At 65.6% G+C, this 24,455-nt stretch overlaps 2 protein-coding genes across 2 annotated transcripts; one reads left to right on the top strand and one right to left on the bottom strand.

The window, feature by feature from the left end:
- The first annotated feature begins 668 nt into the window (after positions 1-668).
- On the top strand, positions 669-10,572 carry DTX1 (deltex E3 ubiquitin ligase 1). The gene is made up of 9 exons (XM_074159544.1): positions 669-927; positions 4,836-5,490; positions 8,153-8,214; positions 8,367-8,528; positions 8,764-8,825; positions 8,997-9,155; positions 9,249-9,410; positions 9,507-9,596; positions 10,348-10,572. Exons 1-9 carry the CDS (start codon positions 669-671, stop codon positions 10,570-10,572), a joined length of 1,836 nt encoding a protein of 611 aa, XP_074015645.1.
- Positions 10,573-11,338: 766 nt separating this feature from the next.
- RASAL1 (RAS protein activator like 1) lies at positions 11,339-22,579 on the bottom strand. The gene is made up of 21 exons (XM_074159310.1): positions 22,515-22,579; positions 21,250-21,306; positions 21,052-21,165; positions 20,890-20,951; positions 20,669-20,798; positions 19,793-19,874; positions 19,570-19,707; positions 19,245-19,333; positions 19,005-19,122; positions 18,758-18,911; positions 18,486-18,550; positions 18,233-18,345; positions 17,935-18,127; positions 17,711-17,848; positions 15,588-15,732; positions 15,208-15,383; positions 14,960-15,097; positions 13,296-13,431; positions 13,074-13,194; positions 12,920-12,984; positions 11,339-11,469 (listed from the first exon to the last, which is right to left on the bottom strand). The coding sequence occupies exons 1-21, from the start codon at positions 22,577-22,579 to the stop codon at positions 11,339-11,341; spliced, it is 2,430 nt and encodes an 809-aa protein (XP_074015411.1).
- Between the last annotated feature and the right edge of the window lie 1,876 nt (positions 22,580-24,455).

The following is a 24,455-nucleotide window of genomic DNA, read 5'->3' as shown; positions in this document are numbered from 1 at the left end:
GACGTTGGAGGCCAGCAGCCAGCCGGGGCTGGCAGACAGCCCACGCTGCCAGGGCTGCGGGCACAGCGGCCTCCCTGTCCGCTGGCTCCGCAGGGGTGATGGGGACCGTCCCCCAATGCCACCCGTGTGACGGTACCCAGGGGTGACCAGTGCCGTGACCCTGTTTTGCAGGTGACACCCCCCTCGCTTGCCACCGGTGACGTGCTGGGCAGCGGGGACAGCCGTGGAGCCACCGAGGACATAGGCTGAGCGGCGGGACACGAGGAGGAAGAGGAGGAGGGGGTATCTTGGGGACAGCATCGTGGTTGTATGTCCCCAGCAGCTGCCAACCACCCTTGAGCCGACGCAGCCCGGGGGGGTCCCAGTGGCTTTTTGGAGCCTGAGCCCTGCCAGCACCGCGGGGAGGAGGAAGGGCCGAGGAAGACGTGCCGGGTGATGGATGGCCCCAGCCCGGCACCGCAGCCCTGGGAGAGCGGGACCGGGCGGTTCGGGGACCTCGGGGACCTGGCTGGCAGCGCCCGCCTCTGCAGAGCCCCGCAGCGTTTGCTCTGCTGAGCTCTGGAGCCCGCAGCCGGCGGGAGCCAGGAGGAGGATTCGGAGGGGCTCCGGGTGAGCCCAGCGTCCCTGTGCTGGGGCATGGCGCAGGGCTGAGCCACCGTCCCCCCAGCATGGCACGGCAGGGCTCGGGGGCCATGCTGGCCTCCGGTGGCCTGGGCTTCCCCCCACAGAACCTGGCCCGCGTGGTGGTGTGGGAATGGCTGAACGAGCATGGGCGCTGGCGGCCCTACTCGGCCGCCGTTTGCCACCACATCGAGAACGTGCTGAAGGAGGACGCCCGTGGCAGCGTGGTGCTGGGCCAGGTCGACGTCCAGCTGGCGCCCTATGTCATTGACCTCCAGTCCATGCACCAGTTCCGGCAGGACACGGGTAAGGGGTTGGCGTCGAGCCGGGAACATCCATCTATCCACCCATCCATCCTTCCATCCCTCCATCCTTCCATCCTTCCATACCTCCATCCTTCCATACCTCTATCTTTCCATCAGAAAATCATAGAATCATAGAATGGTTTGGGTTGGAAGGGACCTTAACGACCATCCAGTTCCGACCTCCCTGACCTGGGCAGGGACACCTCCCATCAGACCAGGTTGCTCAAAGCCCTGTCCAACCTGCCCTTGAACATCCTTCCATCCTTCCATCCACCTCAGTGTGTATCTGTTTATCTGCCTGTTGTTCCATCCATCTGTCCATTCATCCATGCATCTATCTCACTGCATATCCGTTTGTCTGTCATTCATTCCATCCATCCATCCATCCATCCATCCATCCATCCATCCATCCATCCTCCATCCCTCCCAGTGTATCTCCACTTGTCTGTCACTTCATTCCTGCATCCATCCATCCATCTGCCTGTCCATCTGTCCTTCCACCCCATTGCACACACCCTCCTCTCCGTTCATCTGTCCCTCCTGCTTGTCCTCTCATCCCCTCTTCCTGATGGTCTCTGTCCCCCTGTGGACCCCACAAGGCTCTTCCTGGCCTTTCCTTTCCCCTTCCCCACTTTCCCCCTCTACCGTGGACCCATGCCCTGGAGGAACATGTCCCAAAGTCCCTCCATCCTCCGTGGGGTGCTGTGCTGGGTGGTGTGTCACACTGTCACTCTGGCCATCCCTCTGCCCCACAGAACTGCTGCATCCGGGGTCTCCGAGGAACTGGGGAGGCCCCAGTTTGGGCACTGGGAGCTGTGGTGGGGTACTGGGCTGGTTGCAGCCATGCAGCTGTGGCGGTGGCTGCCTGCCTGCCGACGGCGCCGTGCTGCGGCACACATCCAGGCCATGTGTCCTCGGGGGAAATCAAAGCCGGTCCCGTGCCGGCACTGAGCCCAGACCCCATTAAATGTGTCCCCGTCACGGCATGACCCATTAAACTGGCACGTGCCGGCTGTGCCACTGGGGACTCGCCGATTTGGGTGCTTTCCTGGCCATTCCTGCTTGCCGGCAAGCATAGGGCTACCAAGGGCAAGGTCTGACCCCAGGCCAGGCAGAGCAGGCAGGGGACCTGTCACACACCATGTGACACCCCCAATCTCCCCACAAACATGCCAATGCCCCCCATGCCCGGCCACCGATGCCACCATTCCTGGTCACTAGCGATGGTGAATGACCCTGCGTGTGGATGTGGCTCCTGCAATGGGCTGGGGACCAAGACGGGGACCAAGCCAGGGACCTGCCACCCTGCCTTGGACATCAACCTGGCTCTGAGTTGGTCTCCATCCAGTCACGGGCTTGGCAAGGGGCAACTTGGCACCCGCAGCCCCGAGTCAGCGTGGCCGCGGCCGCCGGCACGACCGAGGTCGTGCCGGCGGCCGTGGCCACGCTGACTCGGGGCTGCGGGTGCCACTGGGACACCCTGGTTGTCCCCATGCCAGCTCCTGCCAGCTTTGGCCAGGACCCATCCTGTGACGGCAGGCACCTGGCATCACGTTCCATGGCCATGGTGCCAGGTGCTCCCAAGGGTGTCAATGTGCCCATTGTGGGACCACGGCTGGGTTTGGGGGTGACATGTCTCCCGGGAGCAAAACGTCTCTTCCCAGGATGTCCCCAGGTACCACGGTCCCTTGTGGTAGCAGGGCTTGGGGACAGGGGTGCTGAGAGAGGGGCTTTGCCATCCCCTCAGGCTCGCAGCAGGGATGTCACCGCAGGGGACACGGCCACCGGTTTGACCCCATCCCGTAGATCATCCTCAGCATCGTCATCTCTGTGTGCCCCATCCCTGTATCCACCTCCATCCATCGCCTCTGCCCTCGGATGTGGCCTGGGGGTAGCCAGGTTTGGAGGCTGCCAGATGTCTCTTGGGTCCCGTGGTGCTCGGGGACATGAGAGTCCCTCATGCTGAGGGTGCCCACTAGGGCATGGGGACACAGGGAAGGTGGGCAGGAGGTGGGGATTGAGGGGGATCTTGGCCCGTGCCACTCCTGGGGCGGGAGAAACCCTCACAAAACGGTGACGGTGTGAAATGAGGTGACCCCGTTCCAAGCAGCGGGGACGCGCATCCCCTCCCTGTGGCCCTGGGGACACTGGCTCGGCCCTGCGGCAACGGTAGAGGGGACAGGATCTGTGTGGCTGGGGGCAGCTGGTGGCCCTCGGGGACCCGGAGCTGCGTCTGCCCACATACTGGGGTCTCCTCCCTTTGTCCTCCTCTGCTCCGCGGCAGCGGGATGCGGCGTGTGGATGTGAGCGGGCAGTGGGATGTGGGATGTGGTTGCAAGGACCAGTGGAATGCGGGACATGGATGTGAGTAGGATGTGGGATGCAGGATGCAGCTGCAGTTGGGCAGCGGGACATGGGATGCAGTTGCAAGGACTGGCAGGATGCGGGATACAGCTGCAAGGACCAGTGGGATGAGGGACATGGATGTGAGCGGGATGCAGGATGTGGGATGCAGATGCAATTGGTCAGTGGGACATGGGATGCAGTTGCAAGGACCAGTGGGATGCAGGATGCAGTTGCAAGGACCAGTGGGATGTGGGACATGGATGTGAGTGGGATGCAGGATGCAGCTGCAGTTGGGCAGCGGGACATGGGATGCAGCTGCAAGGACCAGTGGGATGCAGGATGCAGCTGCAGTTGGGCAGCGGGACATGGGATGCATTTGCAAGGACCAGTGGGATGCAGGATACAGTTGCAAGGACCAGGGGGATGTGGGATGCAGGCAGCTGCAAGGACCAGTGGGATGTGGGACATGGATGTGAGTGGGATGCGGGATGCGGGCATGAGCGGGCAGCAGGATGGGGGCCACGGATGCAAGGAGGCAGGCGCGGATGTAAACACAGGCGGGATGCAGGGCACGGATGCGAGCGGGATGTGGACGTGAGCGGGCGGTGGGATGTGGACGTGAGCCGGCAGCAGGATTGGGGATGGGGGCTGGAGCGGGCAGCAGGACGAGCGGTTCCCCGGGGGATGAGCATCCTCCCTGCTTCCCTCCCGCGGGGCCGCCGGCGGAGCTGCCTCAGCACAAGCCGGCAGCTGGGCCCAGGCTCTGCTGCCTGCCGCGGCTGATGATTAATGACCGTTATTAGCATCGTTAATCGGGCTGGGCAAACGGTGCTGGCGAGGAGATAGAAAGGCACCGCGCTGCAGGGGCACTGCCAGGGCTGCAGCTCAAGGAGGGGACTGTGATGCTTCCCCTCACCGCGGAGCTTCAGGTGTGGCTTTAGCATCCAACTCGGTCACAAACAGGCAGCGAGGGGCCAGGATTTGGCCGTGCACAGGGGACGCTTTGCTCCCGTGACTGCCAGCTCCGGCCGGAGCCACAGCAGCTGTCAGGAAACCTCTCCTGACCGGGAAATGCTCCGGGAATGGCGAGGGGATCCTGGCCAGGGAGGGTGGATATGGGCCTGGACCAGAGGGATGGAAAAAGGTGCTGGGGGGGCTGAGCAGCATCGCCCTTCCCACGGCGGCCGGGGCCGTGATCCCGACTGCCGGCAGCGTGGCCGACAGCCAAGCCGCCACCGCTGATGGAGGGTTGTTGAAGCCTGAGGAGTCCCCGGGGAGGTGTAGCCCTGCAGACACGCCAATCGATCCATCGCACGCCACTGCTGCTCGGCCGAGGGGGAGGCAGGGGCTGTTGGGGAGCAGTGGCCATCACCCCTCTGCACCCTGGGGTGCTTTGTGGAGGGGGAGAGCAGCTGCTTTCATCCCCAAAGTGCTTCTGCATCCCCATCCCTGTGGGGTGCCGGGCTGGGAACTGGAGACACGTGTGTGTGGGCATGGGTCCCACCACCAGCATCCTGGGGTGCTGGAGCCCTGTGGGGGCTCAATCCCCCCCTGTCTCCCCAGGGACCATGCGCCCCGTACGGAGGAACTTCTATGACCCGTCCTCGGCCCCGGGGAAGGGCATCGTGTGGGAGTGGGAGAATGACAACAACTCCTGGACCCCTTACGACATGGACATCTGCATCACCATCCAGAACGCCTACGAGAAGCAGCACCCCTGGCTGGACCTCTCCTCCCTGGGCTTCTGCTACCTCATCTACTTCAGCAGCATGTCCCAAATGAACCGGCAAACCCAACGCAAGCGCCGGCTCCGGCGTCGCATGGACCTGGCCTATCCCCTCACCATGGGCTCCATCCCCAAGTCGCAGTCGTGGCCGGTGGGGACCAGCACGGGGACACCCTGCTCCTGCCCTCAGTGCCTGCTGGTCAACAGCACCCGCGCCGCCTCCAACGCCATCCTGGCTTCCCAACGCCGCAAGCTCTACCCGGGTGCCGTCCGCCAGAGCAGCACCTTCGCCGGGGGGGCTCTATGGCCGACGGGGACGGCAGCGGTGGCGGGTGGCACAGCCAAGGGCGAGGGGCTGCGGGTGCCTGGTGGAGCATTTGCTCCCAGCCAGAGCGTGCCCAGCGGGGCGCCACTGCCTGGGCTCAACAACCTCAACCGGCCCGGCACGCAGCGGGGGTCCGGACTCGGTGCCCGGGCCACCGTCCCCCCCGGGTAAGCTGGCTGGAGGAGGGTGGCCTGGGAAAGGGGATGGCTGTGGTGTCACCGAGGCTGTGGGGATGGCAGGCGAGGTGGGCACAGGCACACAGAGCTGGGGGAAAGGGGAGATGGAGGTGCCTCGTTCCCTGCTGTCACCTCGCACAAGCAGCCCTGGCCCGTCTGGCACTGTGTCACCTCCAGCCCCAGGCACCCCAGCCTGGGGACATGGTGGCAGGAGGGACAGCCCCAGCAGCTGGCTTGTCCCGGATGGTCCCCTGGATCCCTGCCCCTGCAGCAGGGCCGCGGTGATTTGTGCAGTGTGCCATGCCGTGCCACACTCTGCCGTGACGTGCCACACTCTGCCGTGACGTGCCACACTATGACATGCCATGCCACACTGTGCCATGCCATGCCACACCAGCTGGAGGAGGAGTGCCTGGTCCCAGGGGACTCGTGTCCTCGCTGGCCAGCACGGGGTGTATGACCCTGCTCAGGTCTCTGGGGAGGTCACAGTTGTGGGGACGACAGACATGTCCCCTACACGGTTGGCAATAACTCACCGAGGGGATGCGGGCGGAGGGGGCAGACCCTCAGTGGGATGTCCTGGTGGGTGTTCCTGTCCTGGCACCCAAACCCCCGTGGCCGTACCCCTCGGTGGGTTGACCCAGTGTCCCCTCAGGGCTCTTGTCACGGGCTGAGGGGCAGGCAGGGCGGGCAGGAGCAGCCGTGGCCCCAAGCCCGGTCTGACGAGCGGGCTGTGACGGCACGGCTGGCAGCCTGCCGGTGTGGGAAAGCCCCAGTTCCGCTCGCTTGGGTGGGAACTGGCCCAAATCCTGCCCTGGGGTATTTGGTTGGAGCCCCCCCAGAGGTGAGTGAGTGCTCCGGGCTGCAGCAAGCCACCCTGGGGGACAAGGGGAGAGCCTGTCCCATCCCTCACAGATCCCTGCCACGGGGGCAGGATCTGGCCCCGGGCTGGGGGGCACAGGGGGAGGCAGGTTCACTGAGCCCCCGGCAGGTCCTGGTGTGTTTCCTTCCCCTGCTGACGTGCTGCTTTCGCTTCCGTGTGCTGGGCGCTGGGCCATGCAGTCCCTGTCCCCGTCACTGTCCCCGTCACTGTCCCCGTCACTGTCCCCATCACTGTCTCCGTCCCCGTACCGGCACACAGGCCCCATCCCGCACAGCCTCATGGACAGGTAGGAGGGGGCCAGGAAGACCCCAGGGGGGCACCTGGGTTGGGTCCTCCACCACTGCCCCAGCCTTGGCGTGGGTCAGGGCAGCTTTGGGAACCAGAGGGAAAATGCCTTGTGTGGGGCTGAGTGCTGCCAAACTCATCACTGTGATGGTTGTGTGCATGGGGGGGGCTTTGGGGATTGGGGAGGGGGTTGACATTGCTGGCGGGGGATGCTGTCTGTGCTGCCGAGCTGGGACAGTGGGATGTTGATGTGAGCCGGCAGTGGGATTCGGGACGTGGACGGGAGCGGGCAGCAGGGGCGGGCGGTTCTCTGTGGGCTGCTGGTAGAGTGGGGTGAGGGCAGGAGAGAGCTTGGGCACCATGTAGGGATTCTCTGATGTGCTTTCTTGCTCATCCTTCGTCCCAGTGCATGCTCCATTCCATCCCTCTCTCCCTCCCTCCCTGCCTCCCTCCGTCCGTCCATCCATCCAACCATCCCTACCTTCCTCCCTTCATCCCTCCCTCCTTCTCTCTATACCTCCCTCCCTTCATCCATCCCTCCATCCATCCGTCCATCCCTCCCTCCATCCCTCTCTCTGTCCCTTCCTCCATTCCTCCCTCCATCCCTCCATCCCTCTATCCCTCCATCCATCTATCCATCCATCCATCCATCCATCCATCCATCCTTCCCTCCATCCTTCCCTCCATCCTTCCATCAATCCACCCCTTCCTCCATTCCTCCCTCCATCCATCCCTCCATCCCTCCACTCATCCCTCTGTCCCTTCATCACTCCATCCCTCCATCCATCCATCCATTCCTCCCTCCTTCCCTCCTTCCACCCACTTGCCCAGCCACACATCTGTCAGTCCATCCATCTGTCCATCCCTCTCCCGTCCATCCATCCACCCCTCTCTCCATCCCTCCCTCCATCCACCCCACCTGTGGGCACGGCCACATCCACACCAGCACACACCAGCATACGGGCCCCCGCCTCCCACCCGGATCTGCCCACGCTCCCAGCTGCACACCCAGCCTTGCACGCGCGGGTGCACACACGAGTACGCACACGGGTGCACCCAGGAGGTGCCGTGGGTCAGTGGGTGCAAGCAGGCAGGGAGGCACCGTGCCATCGCCCTGGGGGTCTTGGTGCTGGCAGCCCTGGAGGGGTGAGGGTCTCCCTGGGGCATGGGAGCGGTGTCCAGGGTGATGGGTGAGGTGCCAAGGGGCAGGGACAGTCCCCGTGCGGAGAGCGGGACATGAGGCATCGCCATGGGGACATCCTGATGAGGGTCAAGGAGGAGGGGATGTCCCCAGCGCCACTGGGACCCCAGGATGGACATGTGGCACTGGGTGACAGCCCCGTGAGGTGGGACAGCAACCCCTCATCTGGCAAGGGGACACCTTGCCCTGCGTGCCATGGGGATGACACTGCCCTGGGGACATGGAGGGGACAGTGCCAGCCCTGCCAGCCTGGCTGAACCCCTTCCCCTCCCATCTCCGTGCAGGGTGCCAGCCCTCCCGGTCAAGAACCTGAATGGCACTGGCCCCGTCCATCCTGCCCTCGCAGGTAAGGGGGGGCGTCCTGCCACCATGGGGTGACATCGTGGGGCTGGGGAGCAGGGTGTGGGGCTGAGGCACGGCCAGGCGGTGGGAAGGATGGACGGACATTGGGTGGACAGAGGGACAGCACGTTTCTCCTCCCTGCCCCCCCCGGTGCAGGGATGACGGGCATCCTCATGTGTGCCGCCGGGCTGCCCGTCTGCCTGACCCGCGCCCCCAAACCCATCCTGCACCCGCCGCCCGTCAGCAAGAGCGACATCAAACCTGTGCCCGGCGTCAACGGCATCTGCAGGAAAACCAAAAAGAAACATCTCAAAAAGAGTAAGGAGCCGCCGGTGCCCCCGTGCCCCCTCTGCCATGCCAGAGGGGAAACTGAGGCACGGGCACTGCTGCTGCCCACGGGGGGTGGGACCCCCGAGGGGTTTTCCTGAGGGTTTTGGGGTGATGCCCACAGCCCCTCCTCCTCGAGCTGTCCCCATCCCGGTGGCAGAGGTGTCAGGGTGCTGGGGGGACCGCGGGCAGGCTCTGATGTCATCCCCCCCTGTGCCCATGTCAGGCAAGACCCCTGAGGACGTGGTGCGCCGCTACATCCAGAAGGTGAAGAACCCCCCGGATGAGGTAAGCGGGCACCCCCGGGCACCGCAGCTCGGCCCACGGGCTCGCACCGGGGCTGCTGGAGGTTCGCGGGGCTCGGGCAGGGGGCGGGCAGCCCCCCATGGTGGGCAGAGAGCCAGGGGTGACCTCCGCATCCCACCCGGGTGCTGATGCCCGTCAACCTGTGCCCGTCAGGACTGCACCATCTGCATGGAGCGGTTGGTCACCTCCTCCGGCTACGAGGGCGTCCTCAGCCACAGGGGCATCAAGCCGGAGCTGGTGGGCAAGCTGGGCAAGTGCGGGCACATGTACCACCTCCTCTGCCTCCTGGCCATGTACAACAACGGCAACAAGGTGAGCTGGGACATCCCCCCCCGCCCCGGGGGGACACCTGGGGGTGCTGAGGGGTGGGTGCCGTCCCTGATGCCCCCCTGGGTGCCCACGCAGGATGGCAGCCTGCAGTGCCCCACCTGTAAGGCCATCTATGGGGAGAAGACGGGCACGCAGCCTCCCGGGAAGATGGAGTTTCACCTCATCCCCCACTCCCTCCCGGGTTACACCGACTCCAAAACCATCCGGATCGTCTATGACATTCCCACTGGCATCCAGGTGAGGAACCTGTGTCCGCCCCCTCCCTACCGGGACACTCGCCAGACTGGGTGTCCCCACCCTGTCACCCACTCACCCCGTTGCCCTACCGTCCAGGGCCCAGAGCACCCCAATCCCGGGAAGAAGTTCACGGCGCGTGGCTTTCCACGGCACTGCTACCTGCCCGACAACGAGAAGGGCAGGAAGGTGGGCATTCCCGATGGAACCGGTGTGGGATAGGGTGGGGTGGGACAGAATGGGAAGGGGATGGGATGGGAATGGGACAGAAAGGGATAGAAATGGGACGGGATGGGATGGGAATAGGACAGGAAGGGATGGGATGGGATGGGATGGGAATGGGACAGGAAGGGATGGGATGAGATGGGATGGGATGGGAAGGGGATGGGAATGGGATGGGAAGGGAAGGGGATGGGAGGGGATGGGATGGGAATGGGACAGGAAGGGAAGGGATAGGATGGGATGTGATGGAGATGGGAAGGGAATACGATGGAATGGGCTGGGAAGGGGATGGGAATGGGACAGGAAGGGATGGGATGGGATGAAGATGGGATGGGAAGGTATGGAATGGAAAGGGATGGGATAGGACGGGGATGGGATGGGATGGGATGGGAAGGGAAGCGAATGGGAAGGGTTAGGGTAGGATGGGATTGGAAGAGAAGGTATAGGAAGGGATGGAATAGAATGGGAAGGATGAGATAGAATAGGAGTTGATGGGATGGGAAGTGATGGAATGAGATGGGATAGAATGGGACGTGATGGGGAGGATGCAGCAGTGCCGGGGTGGGTCTGGGATGTGCCCCAGGGAAGGGTGGCACCACGCGGGCACCGTGCTGGGGCTGAACCCTGCACCCTGTGGTGCTGGGGCCGTGCCGTGGTGGGTGGGAGGAGGGCTGGGGGTGCCGGGTGGGCGAGCGATGGCCGTGCCCGCCCGCCCCAGGTGCTGAAGCTACTGATCGTGGCCTGGGACCGGCGGCTCATCTTCACCATCGGCACCTCCAACACCACGGGGGAGTCGGACACGGTGGTGTGGAACGAGATCCACCACAAGACCGAGTTCGGCTCCAACCTGACGGGCCACGGCTACCCCGATCCCAACTACCTGGACAACGTCCTGGCCGAGCTGCTGGCCCAGGGCGTCTCCGAGGCCACCCTGAAGGACTGAGGCAAGGGTGAGGGGCTCCCCACCGCCGCCTCACCCCCGCGTCCCTGCCCGTGCCACCGCCGCCCGCGCCGCTTCGCTGCCGACGCTGCAGCCCTGCTGGGTGGGCTCGTTCCCCCCCTCCCTGGGCCACCCGGTGCCACCCGCCGCGCGTCCCCCTGTCACCTCCCTGTGTCCCAGTTTGCCCCGGTCCCGTGGCGATAGCATCGTGGGCTGGTGCTTTTCTTTTTCTACCCGTGGCCTCTCTGCGCGTCAGCCGCCTGTGCCACCCGTGCCACCCGTGCCACCCGCCGCTGCCCCACGGAGCCGCGTACAGCCGGTGCCATGTGTACATCTCTGTGTTACAGAATACACCCCGCGCCGGGCCAGTGTCCCCCACCGTGTCCCCACTGGGGTCCCTGCACCTCGCGGGGTGCTGGGTGGCATCGCCGCAGGATCGGTCCCCCGGTGGGGTGTCGCTGAGGGTGGGTGTCAGTCCCTCCTTGCGGGGATGCAAGGTGGGGGGGGGGCGGGAAATTGCGGCACCCCCGTGGACAAAGTATGGGTGGGGGGATACACAGTCGCGCTGTCCCCGAACACGGGGACCCCCCCGCGGGACACGGTCCTCCCCCCAGCCCCGGGAGATGAAGCCCCACCGAGACGGGGGGCAGCGGGAGGAGGGTGGGTGTCGGGGACTACATTTCCCAGCAGGCGTCGCGGCGTGCGCGGGAGGGGCCGTGCTCGGTGAGACGCAGGGCATGCTGGGAGATGTAGTCCCACCCGCCGCCGCTCAAGTGGCGGGGGCGGGTGGGGGAACTGGGGGTTCGGGGGGGCTCGGGGCGCCGTCCTGGCGAGCGAAGGCGTCGTGGGCGATGTCCAGGTCCCGCAGCACCGCCTGTAGCCGGCCCTCGACCGGCCCCTCTGCGCCCCCCCGGCAGGGTCAGCGCCCGGCACCCACCCGTGAGACCCATCTCCGGCACCCACCCCCCCACCCCCCCTCCACCAACCCCCCCCGATACCCCCTCCCCGGCACCCACCTGTGACAGCCCTCATCGGCACCCACCCGCAGCACCCGCCCCCTCCAGCAAACCCCCTCGGTACCCCCAGCGGCATCAACACCCATCTCATCCCCCCAGGTACCCCCTCCCCCGGCACCTATCCCCGGTACCCACCTGTGACACCCATCTCTGGCACCCACCCGCAGCACACACACCCCCCCCCAGCAAAGCCCCTCGGCACCCACCATTGGCATCTACACCCAGCAGCCCCCCAAGATACGCCCCCCCCCCCCCAGCACCTAACACCGGTACTCATCCCCAGAGCCCCCCCCGTGACACCCACCCCCGGCACCCACCCATGACACCCATCTCCGGCACCCCCCCGCAGCATCCACCCCCGGACCGCCACTCTCCATCCCACTATGTCTCCCCATGTCCCCCCACCCTCCCCACCCCACCCATGCACACGGCCAGGCACTGCCGGGGGGTGCGTGTACGTGGGGGTGTGTGTGTGGGGGGGGGGGAACGGGGAGGGGGTGTGGGTGTACCCGTGGGGTGTGCGTGCGTGTGCCAGGCTGCATTCCCGGCTGCGCTGTGAGCACCCGTGTGCGGTGCCAAGGTGTGGGTGCATCCATGCCTCTGCACACGCGTGTGTGCGCGTGTCTGGGCATGTGTGTCCCGCTGGGCCTGTGTCCCCGTGTCCCCGTGGCCGTGGCCGCGTGTATTTGCTGTCCCCTGGTGGAGGGAACCAGCGGAGTGCTTGCCTGTGGGCACGGGGTGTACGTGTGTGCATGCGTGTGCAAGCATGTGCATGTCTGTGCATGTGTGTCCATGTATGTGCAAGTGGGTGCAAGTGTGTCCGTGCATGCGTGTACATGCCTGTGCAAGTATGTGTAGTGTGTGTATGCGTGTGCACATGTGTGCAAGTGTCTGCATGCATGTGCATGCATGTGCATGTTTGTACAACCATGTGCACGCCTGTGCATGTGTTTGTGCACATGCATGTGCATGCCTGTGCAAGTATGTGCTTGCGTGTGCAAGCGTGTGCAAGCATGTGCAAGTGTCTGCATGCATGTGCATGCATGTGCATGTGTGTACAACCATGTGCATGCCTGTGCATGTGTTTGTGCACATGCATGTGCATGCCCGTGCAAGTATGTGCTTGTGTGTGCAGGCATGTGCATGCTTGTGCAAGTATGTGCATGTACGCAAGCGTGTGCATGCATGTGCATATCTGTGCATGCATGTACAAGTGTGTGCATGCGCGTGCAGGTGTGCCCACACGTGCCAGCTGCCCCACGCGGGGTTCCCCCCCGGCAGCACCCCGGGGTGCAGTGTCCCTGTCACCCCCCCTGCAGCAGGGCTGCCCCTACCTGCCTGCCCCGGGCCGGGGGGCTCGGACTCCGCGCTGCCCTTGGGACCCCCGGCCCCTGCCACCCTGCGGGAGAGGGACCCTCAGCACGCTCCCACCCAACCCGCCAGCACCTAGGGTCCCCTGGGACCCCCGTGCCGGGGAGGCCACCTCACCGCAGCTGGACCCCCGCCCTCCGGAGGTGCCCGTAGAGGGTCTGCGCCGCCGCCGCGGGATCCAGGGGGTCACTCCACTCGCCCAACGCCACCGTGCTGTGGGTCCGGCTGCACCCGGGCGCTGCCAACGACAGCAGCCGTAGTGGGGGAGGTGATGGGGAGACTCCCACACCCCCTTCCCGGGGGACCCTCACCCCACCCCAGGGTGCCCACTGGCCTTACCGGAGCAGGCGGGCTGCAGGCAGCAGGTCCAGCGGCCGGCACGGAAGGTGCCCGGGTGGCAAGTGGGCAGCATGGCCTCGTTGGCGCTGCTGGCCTGCCGCACTGCCCAGAGCCACTGCCACAGCTCCTGGGCGCTCTGCGGGGACAGGCAGGGAGGGTGGCACCTCAGCGGGCACCCACGGGCACCGGCGGGGGGGAGGAGGAGGAGGGTGGACATGGGTATGGGCGACAGGGTCACCCACTGGGGATGGTGGTGGGCACCAGGGCCACGTGACCGGGAGTGACAGCTTGATTGATGGCAACGCTGCCCAGGTAGGACTTGGTGGGGAGATGGCACCAAGGGAACCAGGGCACCCCAGTGACCCCAGTGCAAATAGGGCTAGGACCTCAGTGATCCCAGTACAGAAAGGGCCAGTACCCCATTAACCCCAGAAAAGATATGGCTGGAAACATCAGTGATCCCAGTACAGCCAGGGCCGGTAACCCAGTGACCCCAGTACAGATATGGCCAGAAACCCTACGGAACCCAGTATCCCAGAGCCAGTACTCCAGTGACCCCAGTAGAAATAGGGATGGGACCCCAGAAACCCCAGTACAGATATGGCTGGATACCCAGTGATCCCAGTACAGAAAGGGTTGGTACCCCAGTGACCCCAGAATAGGTATGGCTGAATACCCCAGTTATCCCAGTAGAAATAGGGCTGGGACTGCATGATCCTAGTACAGAAAGAGCTGGTACCTCAGTAACCCCAGTACAGACAGGGCTGGAAACCGCAGTGATCCCAGTATCCCAGAGCTGGTACCCCAGTGGCACCAGTACAGATACGGCTGGATACCCCAGTATCCCAGAGCTGGTAACCCAGTGACTCTGGTACAAATATGGCTGGACACTCCCATGATCCCAGTATCCCAGAGCTGGTACCCCAGTGACCCCAATACGAGTAGGGCTGGAACCCCAGTGATCCCAGTACAGAAAGGGCTGGTACCCCAGTGACCCAGTACAGACATGGATGGATACCCCAGAGATCCCAGTATACCCAGTGACCCTAATACAAATAGGGCTGGGACCCCAGTGACCCCAGTATAGATAGGGCTGGTACCCCAGTGACCCCAGTATGGATATGGCTGGAAACCCTACCGATCCCAGTATCCCAGAGCTGGTACCCCAGTGACCCCAGTATGGATATGGCTGGAAACCCTACCGATCCCAGTATCCCAGAGCTGGTACCCCAGTGACCCCAGTATGGATATGGCTGGAAACCCTACCGATCCCAGTATCCCAGAGCTGGTACCCCAGTGACCCCAGTATGGATATGGCTGGAAACCCTACCGATCCCAGTACCCCAGGGCTGCTACTCCAGTGAACCCAGTACAGCTGGGGCTGGTATCCCAGTGACCCCAGTATAACCAGGGCAGGATACCCAAATTTTCCCAGTGCAGCCAAAGCCCAGATACCCCCTTGACCCCAGTACAGCCGGGGCTGGTACCCCAGTGTTCCCAGTACAGCCGGTGCCTGGGTATAGCTGGATTTGGGACCATTCCCATTGTCCCCATGGAACCTGTGGGTGTCCCCACATGGGCTGGATGATGGGGAGGGGGCTCCTGGTGCACTGGGGCAAAGGGTTCCGGGGGGATGCCCGGGGTGGGGTGGGGTGGGCACCCACCTTGCACTGGATGTAGGTGGTGTGGAGCTGCCCGGTGCCATCCTGTGCCACGATCTGCATGACGTGGGGGTGCTGGAAGGTGCCCTCGTCCACCCGCTCCACCGCCCGCATCCGCGGCACGGGGATGGAGCAGCGCACCTGGGGAACCCCGAAACACACCCCCAGCTCACTGCACCCCCGCGGACCCTCCCCCGGGGGTACCCGCCGTGGGGTGGGTGTGTGTGGGGGGGTGATGGGGGGGCACCCACCTGCCACTCGGGGGACTTGGAGTAGGTCAGGGCCTCGGCGCTGAGCCAGAAGTACCTTTTCTTAAAGGCGAAGCGGGGCAGCAGGGTGGCCCCCCCCGCCGTGCGGGTGTGCAGGTACCCCTCCTTGATGGTGGCCGAGGGGTTGAGAAGCGCTGGTGGCACCTGCCCCTCACCCGCTGTGACCATGGCACAGCCAGACAAGGAGGCAGCGGTGTCACCTCAAGTGTCACCACCACCCCCAGCCCGAAGATGCCCGTCCCCGGCCACCCTGGGAGCATCCTCATGGCACCGAGCGGGTTCCCCTCCCCGGGAATGCTCCCAGGATGTTGGGGACAGCAGGGATGATGCCACCCCCTGTGTCCCCCGTGGTGCCCGCTCACCCTCAGCGTTCTCCACCGCGACCAGTCTGTCCAGGAAGGCTTTGACGCGGGTGACACTGGGCAGCAGGACGGCGTGCAGCGGAGCCATCCATGGCTCCTTGCCCTGCCCCAGCTGCAGCCCCAGGTTGCCGATGCTCTGCAGCGCCTGCCCCACACAGGGGAGGACTCACGCTGCTGTGTCCCCCCCCAACCATGGCGTGGGGGTTGCAGGGGACACCACCCACCTCTGGCTGCTCCCCTGAACCGTGGGGGCTTGGGAATTGGGGTGGAAAGTGGAGAATCCCTCCTCAGTGTCCCCCATCCCGCCCCAAGGGTCCTCATCCCTCCTTGAGACCCCCGTCCCTCCCCAGGGCCCCCGTCCTTCCCCAAGGTCCCCGTCCCTCCCCAGTGTCTCCATCCCACCCCAAGGGTCCCCATCCCATCCCAAGGGTCTCCATCCCTCCCCAGTGTCCCCATTGCCCCCCAAGGGTCCCCATCTCATTCCAAGGGTCCCCATCCCATCCCAAGGGTCTCCATCTCTCCCCAGTGTCCCCATCCCTCCCCAAGGGTCCCCATCATTCTTTGAGACCCCTGTCCCTCCCCAGTGTCTCCATCCCACCCCAAGAGTCTCCATGCCTCCCCAGTGTCCCCATTGCCCCCCAAGGGTCCCCATCTCATTCCAAGGGTCCCCATCCCTCCCCAAGGGTCCCCATCATTCTTTGAGACCCCTGTCCCTCCCAGTGTCCCCATCCCTCCCCAAGGGTCCCCATCATTCTTTGAGACCCCTGTCCCTCCCAGTGTCCCCATCCCTCCCCAAGGGTTCCTGTCCCTCCCTGGTGTCTGCATCCCACCCCAAGGGTCCCCATCCGTCTTTGAGAACCCTGTCCCTCCCCAGGGTCCCTGTCCTTCCCCAAGGTCCCCGTCCCTCCCCAAGTTTCCCAACCCTCCCCAGTATCCCCATTCCACCCCAAGGGTCTCCATCGCTCCCCAGTGTCCCCATCCCTCCCAAAGGCTCCCTGTCCCTCCACAGTGTCCCTATTGCCCCTCAACAGTTCCTGTCCCTCCCCAAGGTCCCCATCCCTCTTTGACAACCCTGTCCCTCCCCAGGGTCCCTGTCCTTCCCCAAGGTCCTCATCTCTTCCCAGGGTCCCCATCTTTTCCCAGGGGTCTCCATCTCTCCTGGTGGTCCCCAACCCTCCCCAGTGTCCCCTCTGGCTGCTCCCCTGAACCCTAGGGGCTTGGGAATTGGGGTGGAAAGTGGAGAAGAGGAACAGCCCGAGGGGTGATGGGACCCAACTGCTGGCCCAGGATGGCTCCTGTGCTGTGCCTGACGCGTGGTGGCACGGCCCGGTGACAGGCAGGGCTGGCCTCGAGCAGCATGGGACGGAGCCAGCCCATGGCATATGGCATGGGGGCAGGAATGGCTCTGCCCTCCTTGGCGTCCCTATCATTCCTTGGGGTCCCCATCCCTCTCCTGAGTTCCTGTCCCCCTCTGGGATTCCTTCCCAGGTTCTCCATCCCTCCCCAGTGTCCCTGCTCCACCCCAGAGTCTCCCTGTCTTTCTGGGGTCCCAATCCCTCCCTGGCATCCCCTTCCCTTAATGGGTGCCCATTTCTCCACAGGCTCTGCATCCCTCCCTGAAGCCTCTGTCATTTCTGGGGTCCCTGTCTGGAGTCCCTGTCCCTCCCTGAGCTCCCCATCCCTCCTTGAGACCCCTGTCCCTTCCCAGGGTCCCCACCCCTCCCTAGGATCCCTGGCCTTCCCCAACGTCCCCATCTCTTCCCAGGGTCCCCATCTTTTCCCAAGGGTCTCTGTCCCTCCCCAAGGTCCCCATCCCACCCAAAGGATCTCCATCCCTCCACAGCATCCCCCTCCCTCCCCAAGGTCCCCATCCCTCCCCAGTGTCACCATTGCCCCCCAAGGATCCCCATTCCTCCCCAGGGTCCCCCATCTCTCCCCAAGGTCCCCATCCCTCCCATGTGCCCATCCTACCCCATGGATCTCCATCCCTCCACAGCATCCCCCTCCCTCCCCAGTGTCCCCATCACTCCCTAGGGTCCCCCATCCCTACCCCAGCATTCTCATCCCTCCCCAAGATCCTCATCCCTCCCCCAGGTCCCCGTCCCTCCCTGGGTCCCCCACACCTTGGCGAGCAGCAGGAGCGTGCGGCCGGTGCGGGGGTCAGCGTGTTGCTCCCGGAGGCTGAAGAGCTTCGGGGTGAGGACGGCGGGGGCGAAGAAGCGGAGGAAAAGAAACCCACTGATGGAGAAGTACCGCACCTCCTGGCCGGGGACAGGGATACCTCAGGGCTTGGGGCGGTGGTCCCGGTGGCGTGTGGACCCCCAACGGCATCCGCTACCTGCCCCACCTCATGCTGCGCCGAGGGGAACCGCTCCTCCACCCGCCTGCGGAGCTGCTTGAAGGCCACCCTCATGAGGAGGGGACACTTCTCCACCGAGCCCACGATGGCATCAACGATGTCCCCCAGGTAGCCCTGCAGCAGCTCCAGGCTGCTCTCCCGCACCTGGGACTCCGACAGGGACCCCTTGAAGGAGATCCTCCTGCAGGGACACCGCTGGGTCAGGGGGCACCCCATGCCCAGGAACGGACCACCCCAAGTTGGCCAAAAAGCCATTGAGGTCATCCCAGCCGTCCCCTGCACTCGCCTGCTGCGGCTCAGCTCCATCTTGCCGGGATCCAGCTCCACGTACTTCTTCTCCTCGAAGATGCGGTTCACCACCGGCTTCAGGACCTCGTGCAAGTAGGGCAGCCCCACCACCTGCAAGGGATGGGAAATCTCCATCTTTGTCCCCAGACTGTCCACAGATGCCCTGCTGGGGACACAAGCCAGCTCTGTGCCCCGATGCCATCGCGGGAGGGCGCAGAGGGGACCTGGCTGGTGTCACCTCCCATGCTCACCTTCATGAACTGCTCCACAGACTTGGAGGCCAGCGAGTTGGAGCGGAAGAGGGTGTTGGGGTCCGCTGGAAGAGGGAAGAGGCCATGGCGAGATGGACACAGGGCAATGCCCCAGCCATCCCTGGTGTGCCCAACCCCAGGGACACGTGGCACCTTTCCTGCCTCCGTCTTGGTGGCCCCACTCTTCTCCCCATGAAGGTTTGGGGGGAACCTGGCATCCCAGTTTCCTGGCTGGGAGGGGTGCAGATGGTGCCCCTGCCCCTGGCACTTACTGGTCCTGGCCAGCTCGCGGGTGGTGAGATAGTCCAGGAGGGGCACAGCCAGCCCCTGCCCCAAGAAGATCTTCACCAGCTTGGTGGCCACGTCCTGCCGGCTCTCCCCTGAGGTCACCTCCTCCAGGATGGCAAGGGCTGTGCCAGCGGGGGGCTATGGGGAGGGCAGGGTGGGCACAGCAAGGTCCCCACGCTGTGGGTGGGGACCTGGGTGGTCCCCAGCCGCCCCCCACCTCGCAGCACCCACCTGGTCTGGGCAGAGGATGGGCTCGGTGAGGAGCTGGATGAGGGGCTGGTAGTAGTGGGGGGGCAGGACCCTGTCCTCCACCAGCCTCACCGTCAGCCGCAGGGCACCCAGTTGCCCCCTGCAACGACATGGGAGGGGCTCAGCTGGATCCTGCACCCACTGCCCCCCATCACCCCGGCTCCTTCCCGGCTGGGATGGGGGGGCCACCCCACTTTCCCTGGCCCCACTGCCCGCACTCACCCGATGTTCTCGGCGGTGCTGGGGAAGGGCAGGAGCTGGAACCAGCCCTTGGTGGGGGTCGTGCAGATGGTGTCCAGGGGGAACTCAACCTGGGGGGGGCCACAGGAGGGTCTGTACCCTGTGGTGCACCCTGCTTCCCCCACCGGCTGGGACCCCTCCTCGGGGGAGAGCCCAGGACATGCAGGGGGTCCGGATGCGGCACTGCCCCGGGCTCAGGGGGTCCACGTGCCCCCATCCCCGTGGGTCCTGACCCATAGTCTCCCAGACCCCAAGCACGAGGAGGCAATGGGGGTGGGGAGGTTCCCCCAGGCCCAGAGGTCCTCACCCGTCCCAAGAAGTCGTTCTTGCCCACGATGTCCCAGTCCCACACCTCCACGCTCAGTACTGCCTCCCCCGGCTCGCCCTCCGCCAGCTCCAACTCCAGCACCTCGTCCCAGTGCGGGAAACGGGTTTTCTTAATCACCTGCTGGGGACGGGGACACCGCGGTGGCTGCGGGGGGACGAGGATCCCGAGCCTCTGGGTCCCAGCACCCAGCACCCCGACTCACGGCCGTCTCCAACGTGTGCCCACAGCACGACACCCGGGCGAAGGGGTCCGAGGTGCCCGAGGGGTCCCGGGGGGCCAGGTCCCTGTGGGGAGGTGGGGGTCAGGGGGGGACACAGCGGGCAGGGGACCCCCCCCCGTGCCAGCATGGTCCCTGCCACCCCCATTTCCCCCCTTTTCCCCCAGCCCGCCTGAGCACACCGGGTACCCGTGGGGTGCTGGGGGGACACTGGTGAGAGTGGGACCCCATTCCCCAGTGCTCCCACCCCCAATCCCTTCCTCCTCCAGTCCCTGGGGGCCAAATGGCACAGCAGGGGGTGAGGGGGGGGGGGCTCTGCTGTCCCTCCTGGATGTCCCCATGGCCATCCCGTTGCCTTGGTACCCGCTTCGGTTGCCATGGCAGCGGGATGCTGCCTGCTCCGCTGCCAGCAGCCTGCCGTCTGGCAGCCGCGCATGTGGGCACACGCATGCAGACACACATGCACGCGCGCGCACACGTATGTACACACACCGGAGCACGGGCTGTGCCTCAGTTTCCCCCTGTTTTGGAGCCAAAGGGGAGAAACATGGCACAAAAAGCAGCTGGTCTGATGGGGACCATCCCCAGGCAACCGAGAGGGCCACCCAGCTCTGCCCTTTGTCCCCCTGTCCCCAGGGCAGGGCTGGCAGTGCCCGAGGCAGCCCATTCCCTGCTGAGACCCCACAGCATCGCCACACGAGTGTTGGCGTCATCGATGTCCCCAAGCAGGACACAGTGAGGGGAGGATGAGCCCTGTGCCACAGTTGTCCCCCATCCCCTCCCTCCACCCAGACACCACCAGCTGAAAATAAGACCCCCGGGGTGGTCGCACCCCCCCATCGTCCCCCCCCCCTCCTCTACCTGGCCTCGATGAGGTGACACCGCAGCACCCGCGGGTGGCCCTGCTCGGGGACCCGCAGCTCCAGGTGGATCTCACCCTGCACCTCCTCGTCGGGGTCCACGGGGCCCAGGCTGAGCCAGCTGTCAACGCCTGCCGAGGGGGACAGGGTGGGCCACCCCACGGTGACAGGACCCCACTGTCCCCCCCACAAAACCCCCTGCCGTGTCCCCCCCCAGCTCACCCCGCGGCTCAGCCGAGATCTGCTGGCGGCTGAGCGAGACCTTGCCGATAACGTCGTCCTGCCTGCGAGGGCAGAGACACGGCGGGCGCTGAGGCCACCCAGGGGGACAGGCCACCCCCTCAGGGTGCCAGCCCACCCCCCTGTCCCCGCTGTCCCCCTTACCCGATGGTGTCTTCATCCAGCACGTAGACGGCGAGGCTGCGGAAGCCGCGGGGCAGGCGCAGGGTGTACTCCTCACCCCAAAAAGGGTTCAGGCTCTTCCACACCGTGGCCGTCCTGGCGGTGACGGGAGAGGTGGCTGCACCCCCAAAGGAGAGTACCCCTCCCCGGGGTGGCACCGTGTCCCCCCCCAACCCGTACCTGGCCACCACCTCGTTGTCCACCTTGACCACGCAGTAGGGATCGCTGGAGCCGGATCTGGGTAGGGGATGTGGGTCAGCCCCCATGTTTGGGGGTCCCACCCATCCTCGGGGAAGGGGGGGGGGCAGTTCACGAGGATGGATCCGAGCATCACTTCAAACCCCACTGGCCCCAGAGGGTGAGATGAGTTGCTCGGTCTCAGCCCGACCCCGCAGCTGACACCGGCATGGGGACAACACCTTTTCCCGGTGCTCCTCGAGCTGGGGGACCCCACTGTGCCACCCCCCTGCCTCCCCGTGCCCCCCACACCCGTGGCTACTGGTGTCCTGCCAGCAGCAGGGCCAAGCCCGATTTTCTGCTGGCAACCAACCCGCTGTGTCAGGGTGACACCAGCCTGGCCCAGGGCCCGTCCCCGGCTTAACCCCTTCTGCAGGGGAGGAGGGGACAGAGGGGGACGGGGACCGGATCGGGGGCTCTGCCACCGGGTCCCCTGCAAAGCCCCTTCCCCACTGCAGGGGACCAGCCCCCAGGGATGCCAGCCCCCTGTGCCTGGGGCGATGCTGGGACCCCAAATCCCCAGCTGCTGGAGTCAGGGGGTGACGGGGGACACTTTTGCAAGGAACCAGATCCCGAGTGGGGCAAGGGAGGTGACCCCCAGCCCCCGCCCCAGCCCCCGCCCCAGCCCCCAGCGTGGCGGACCTCCCCACTGGGTGGGGAAACTGAGGCAGGGACCCCCCGCTGCCCACAGCCATCCCAGGCTGCCTGGCCCTGGGAGCGGCTGGCAGTGCCAGGCTGGCACATCCGGAGGAGCCCGGGGCTACCAGCTACACTGTGGGGCAGGAGCAGGCAGGGGGTGTCCCTGCTCCCCCCCTCCCCGCTCAGCCTCCCCCCTCTTAGGGTGCAGGTGCCCAGCAGGTATGTGGGGGTGCGGGGAGCTGTGCCGCCCCCCCAGTGCTCCCCACAGCTGTGGGGAGACACCCCATCCCCACCCTGCAAGGTATTGGGGAGGCTTATGCAGCTCTGGCGGGGGGGGGGCGGACTGAGGGGGCTGGTGGTCCCCTGCCACCCCCAGACACCCCCCCCCTTTGACGCACGGGGTGCAAGCAGGGACCCCCAAAACCACAGGGAGAGCGGAGCACCCAGGACACCCAGCCCTCCCCCTCCCTCAACATCTCCCAGGGTAGGGGGTGGGGAGGCGGGGGAAATTGGGGGGGGGGGGGGGGGAAGGAGGGGGGAGGCTGAGAGCCCCCCCCGGAGCCACTCACACGTCCTTGGCGGGCAGGTCCTTCCCCTCCAGCACCCGGCAGTGCAGGGAGGTGATTTTGGCCATGCCGGAGAACTTCGGGGCGAGCGCGTCTACGAGTCCATGGATTGGAGGAGGGGGGGGGGGGGGGCCCACAACGGGTGCCCCCCCGGAGTGCGCCCTGAACAACCCCCCCCCCCCCTCAATCCACCGTCCTACCAGCACCGGCCTCCTCCTCCTCCTCCTCCTCCTCCTCCTCCTCCCCGGCTTCTTGTCCGTGGCTTCTTCCTTTTTCCTCTTCGGGGGTTGTTTTTTCTCGCCGCCCGTGGCTCCCCCACCTGCGCCCGAGCGAGCCAGCCCCAGCGCGCGGGCACGCGGCGACGGGCGAGCTCGGGTGGGCTGGCCCCCTGCCCACCGGGCCACCGGCACCCTGGCGCCAGCCGCAGGTGGTCACTCACCCACCGCGGGGTTGCCCGCCCATCCCCCCTGGAGCAGAGACCACCGGCGTGGGAAAAGTACACCCCCCGCCCCCCCTCTCCCGGTCTAGTCATGGGGAAACTGAGGCACGGGGACATCCCGGGGAGGGGGGATGCGTTGTCACAGATGGGTGGCACAAGGGACTGTCCCCAAGCTGGGGTTACCGTTGCGTGCTGGGTCCCTGGGGGGGGTCACTGTGCAGGTGCTGGGGGGGGGGTCACTGCCAGCAGGGTGGGTCACCGTGTGGGTGCTGGGTCCCTGGGGGGGGGTGTCACTGCTTGGGGGTATCACCGTGTGGGTGCTGGGTCTTTGGGGTGACACAGCTGGGGGGGCTGACACTGTTCTGGGTCCCTGGGGGGGTCACTGCCAGGGGAATGTCACCGTGTAGGAGCTGGGTCCTTGAGGTGACACTGCCGGGGGGGTGTCACCGTGTGGGTGCTGGGTCCCTGGGGGGGGGTGACTGCTTGGGGGTATCACCGTGTGGGTGCTGGGTCCCTGGGGGGGTCACTGCTGGGGGTATCACCGTGTGGGTGCTGGGTCTTTGGGCTGACACAGCTGGGGGGGCTGTCACTGTTCTGGGTCCCTGGGGGGGTCACTGCCAGGGGAATGTCACCGTGTAGGAGCTGGGTCCTTGAGGTGACACTGCCGGGGGGTGTCGCCGTGTGGGTGCTGGGTCCTTGGGGTGATACTGCTGGGAGGAAGTCACTGTGCAGGTGCTGGATCCCGGGGGGGGGGCGGTCACTAGCAGGAGGTGTCACCATGTAGATGCTGGGTCACTGGGGGGTGTGTGTGTGACAATTTCATTTGGGTGTCACCATGTGGGTGCTGGGTCCCTGGGGGGGTCACTGCCAGGGGGATGTCACCGTGTGGGTGCTGGGTCCTTTGGGGGGCATGGGTGACAATTTTATTGGGGTGTCACCATGTGGGTGCTGGGTCCTTGAGATGACACTGCCAGGGGGTGTCACTGTGTGGGTGCTGCTTCCCTGGAGGGGTCACTGCCAGCAGGGTGTCACCGTGTGGGTGCTGGATCCTTGGGATGACACAGCTGGGGGGGTGTCACCATGCAGGTGCTGGGTCCTTGGGGTGACACTGCTGGGGGGGTGTCACTGTGCCAGTGCTGGGTCCCTGGGGGTCACTGCCCGGGGGGTGTCACCCTGTAGGTGCTGGGTCTTTGGGATGACACTGCCGGGGGTGTCACCATGTGGGTGCTGGGTCCTTGGGGGGGGTTCATTGCCAGAGGATGTCACCATATGGGTGCTGGGTCCTTGGGGTGACACTGCTGTGGGTGCTGGGTTCCAGGGGGTGTCACTGTCAGCAGGGTGTCACTGTGTGAGTGCTGGGTCCTTGGTGGGTGTCACTGCTGCGGGATGTCACCCTGTGGGTGCTGGGTCCCTGGGGGGGCTCTGTCTGTACCCCAAATTGGCAGTGGGTGCCATGGGGAGCCTGAGAGCGGGGATGCAGTGGAGGAAGCAGCCTGCTGGGGGGG

Source organism: Numenius arquata, chromosome 16 (assembly GCF_964106895.1).
Source record: "Numenius arquata chromosome 16, bNumArq3.hap1.1, whole genome shotgun sequence".
Classification (NCBI taxonomy): Eukaryota; Metazoa; Chordata; class Aves; order Charadriiformes; family Scolopacidae; genus Numenius; species Numenius arquata.
The sequence above is the reverse complement of the archived record's forward strand: the minus strand, read 5'-3'. Positions and strand labels throughout refer to the sequence as shown.